This window comes from Grammomys surdaster, unplaced genomic scaffold, assembly GCF_004785775.1.
Source record: "Grammomys surdaster isolate TR1022 unplaced genomic scaffold, NIH_TR_1.0 115120, whole genome shotgun sequence".
NCBI lineage: Eukaryota > Metazoa > Chordata > Mammalia > Rodentia > Muridae > Grammomys > Grammomys surdaster.
In genome coordinates this window covers 1-3,455 of record NW_021612922.1, presented here as the reverse complement: position 1 = coordinate 3,455, position 3,455 = coordinate 1, and the positions used below count along the sequence as shown (strand labels likewise).

The following is a 3,455-nucleotide window of genomic DNA, read 5'->3' as shown; positions in this document are numbered from 1 at the left end:
TGTGATGTTGGAGAATTACAACAATCTGCTTTTTGTGGGTAAGAATAGCCTTATTGTAAGATTCCTGATTCATTCTTTGATTTTACCTACTGTGTGTATATCAACTCTCTGACATGTCTAGAGACTCCCAGAATAAGGGAAATTCTGGATACCAACATAAGTTCTTCATTGTGTTTCCTTTACATTTCTCTCCATTCTGCAGAAGAGGATCCAGTATTGTGTTCTGTGTAATCTCTCAAAACATGTAACTGCTTTTAATCAAAAGTTTAACGTTCAAAAAACCTGAATATTCAGAGTAAGAGAATATATTGCCATACCTGTAATAATGGGAGAATTCTAATTTTAATGTTGCATTTCTGTCTTCAATTGTGTGTGAATTTTTAAAGTTCAGAAGTTTCTAAATAGAAAAAGAGCTGTTGGTTGTGAAAATTTTATTATTCCTCATTTATTTAGTTTTTGATCTTTGGTTTCCATGTTTGGTTTTGGTACAGCATGGCTTCTATGTCATGAATTCCATGTCAGTGTAGATTACATAAAGAATTCCTAGCTGACCAAAGCTACACTGTGTTACTCTGTCACAAAACATAAAAAAGAAAATCGAGAACCTTTTTTTTGACTTGATCCTTCAGAGAGCTGCTTTCTCAAAGTCCTGTACTGTTGCATTACCTATTCTTTTTACTTTCTGCAAAGCACAGTGTTTAAATAAGATATAGAAGGCTATAGTTTCCTGTCATTTCACATAGATGAGATTTGAGGTTGTTCTAAGCATCCATGTTATGACTGTGAAACCGGAACTTTGAGATCACTAACTTACATCAGAAAATTTCTGGGAATGTGGTGGTGTATTGTCTTACTCATATACTAATCCCTGTCATCCCTAATTTCATTTTTTTTTCCCAGAGGAACATGGCATGTGTCATAAATATGAGAACATCTTAGATCAAGACTTACAGCATATTGTCCACGAGCATGTGAATATCCACGTGAAGTCTTATAAATATCATGAGCTTGTTAAAATCATTCATGAATCCACCCAAAGTACACCTTATAAACCTAACCTCAGGGATACATCTGTTGAATCATCAAACCCAAGCAGGCTTCAAACTGGAAACAGCAGAGAACCTTGCAAATATAAAAAGCCAGCAAACTGTTTAAATTCCTGGTCTACCATCAGTTTACCTCAGGGAATCCACAGAGGAAAGAAAGAATACAATGGTACTGAGCTTGATAAAGATTTTGACTCTAAAGAAAAACTCACGCTGGAACAAACCAATAATAGAAAGAAACGTTACAAATGTAGTGAGTGTGACAAATGTTTTACCAGGAAAGACTATGTTAGAGTTCATCAGCGAATTCATTCAGGAGAGAAACCTCATAAATGTAGTGAATGTGACAAATGCTTCACCTACAAAGGCTATCTTAGAATTCATCAGCGAATTCATACAGGAGAGAAACCTTACAAATGTAGTGAATGTGACAAATGCTTCACTGACAAAAACTATTTTAGAATTCATCAGCGAATTCATACAGAAGAGAAACCTTACAAATGTAGTGAATGTGACAAATGCTTCACTGACAAAAACTATTTTAGAAGTCATCTGCGAATTCATACAGGAGAGAAACCTTACAAATGTAGTGAATGTGACAAATGCTTCACCCAGAAAGGCTATCTTAGTATTCATCAGAGAATTCATACAGGAGAAAAAGTTCACAGATGTAGTGAATGTGACAAGTGCTTTACCAAGAAATATCCTCTTATAATGCATCAGAGAATACATTCAGGAGAAAAACCTTACAAATGTAGTGAATGTGACAAAGGCTTTACCCAAAAAGGTAGTCTTATTATTCATCAGAGAATTCATACAAGAGAGAAATGTTACAAATGTAGTGAATGTGACAAATGGTTTACTGTGAAAGACAGTCTTAGAATTCATCAGCGAATTCATACAGGAGAGAAACCTTACAAATGTAATGAATGTGATAAATACTTTGCCCATAAAAGCAGTCTTATTATTCATCAGAGAATTCATACAGGAGAGAAACCTTACCAATGTAGTGAATGTGACAAATGCTTTACCCGCAAAAAGAGTCTTAATGTTCATCAGAGGGTTCATACAGGAGAGAAGCCTTTCAAATTAGTGAATGTGACAAATGCTTTTCCCACAGAAGCAATCTTAGAAAACAAAAGAGAATTTATACAGGAGAAAACAACGTTTCAAATATGAATATGACATATGATTTCCCTGAAAATTCAGTCTTCTTATTCATCAGAGAATTCATACAGCAGAGAAACCTTTCTTATGTAGTGAATTTGACAAATACTTTGCCTGCAAAAGCAGTCTTAGAATTCATCAGAGAATTCATGCAGGAGAAAAACCTTAAATATATAGTGAATGTGATGAATTCGTTAGCGAGAAACAATCTTAGCACTCATCAGAGAATGTGTATGGTAGAGAAACTTAACAAATGAAGTGAATGAGAAAAATCATGCCCAAGGGAGATCATCTTAGAGTTTATCAGAGAATATATACAAGAGAGTCCTTATAAATGTAGTAAATGTACAAATCTTTTACTGTTGGTTCATTAAAGAATGCTTACAGGAGAAAAACCTCCGACATGTAATGTATGAAGCTTTCATTTTCCCAAATCTCAGAACTAAGAAAATACCTGGAAATTTTTAGTCAGAAAAAAAGTGTCCACTTGAAAAAAATGTGGCATGTTCTTTATTCAAGCTGTATTGTTTGTAATACTTGAGGCTCCACACTAAAGAATTGTTTATTGTGTATATGAGAAACTTGTGAAAGTGTTTAATTAATACTCAAATCTTCAAAAGTATCCAGGGTTTATGCTGAGAGAAACTGATAATGTGACAATGAAGGAAATATTTCATTAAAGGTTTTTACTTGTTCACTTTCAAACTTGTCATAATGAAGACATAATGGAGAAGCTAGAAGAATATGGAATTGTGTAAAGTTTCCTAGAGTCTAAAATGATCTACTGCAAAGAACAGGTGGGAAATACATGGCTCAAAGTAGAGTAAAACTGACAGCGTTCATATGCTTAACTCAAATTAAGATACGTAGACAAATTGTACTTCTTAAAAGTGGATTTGACAAACTAAGCAACAAATTTTGGATGTTCTTTATCCTATAGATATGCCTATGGATATGTGGTTTGCTTCCAGAGTCAGTATTCATAATCTGTATCATATGATGGTTTTAAATTTCAGGATAACAATTGTCATTGAGTCCCCCGGGGTCTTGTTTCCTAACTCCTTCCCCTGAGTCCTGTATCAAAATCCAATAAAGATCATTGGTTCAACAAGTTGAACTTGATTATTTTCAATTTCCACTTGGGATGAGTTGCATCTTCCCAGAAAAATGTCTCCCACAAAAAATGTACCAAACCCATTAATATTTTCTGCAAACTTGTAACATAAAATGAATATTAGAGCA

General features: G+C 34.1%; 1 protein-coding gene across 1 annotated transcript; it reads left to right on the top strand.

The window, feature by feature from the left end:
- Positions 1 to 4: 4 nt before the first annotated feature.
- LOC114635655 (zinc finger protein OZF-like) lies at positions 5 to 3,327 on the top strand (the record flags this gene model as incomplete). Its single annotated transcript, XM_028784151.1, is given in 3 exon segments — positions 5 to 38; positions 901 to 2,133; positions 2,136 to 3,327. Coding segments are annotated over 3 exon segments (1,602 nt in total), but the record flags the coding sequence as incomplete, so codon positions are not given.
- Positions 3,328 to 3,455: the final 128 nt, after the last annotated feature.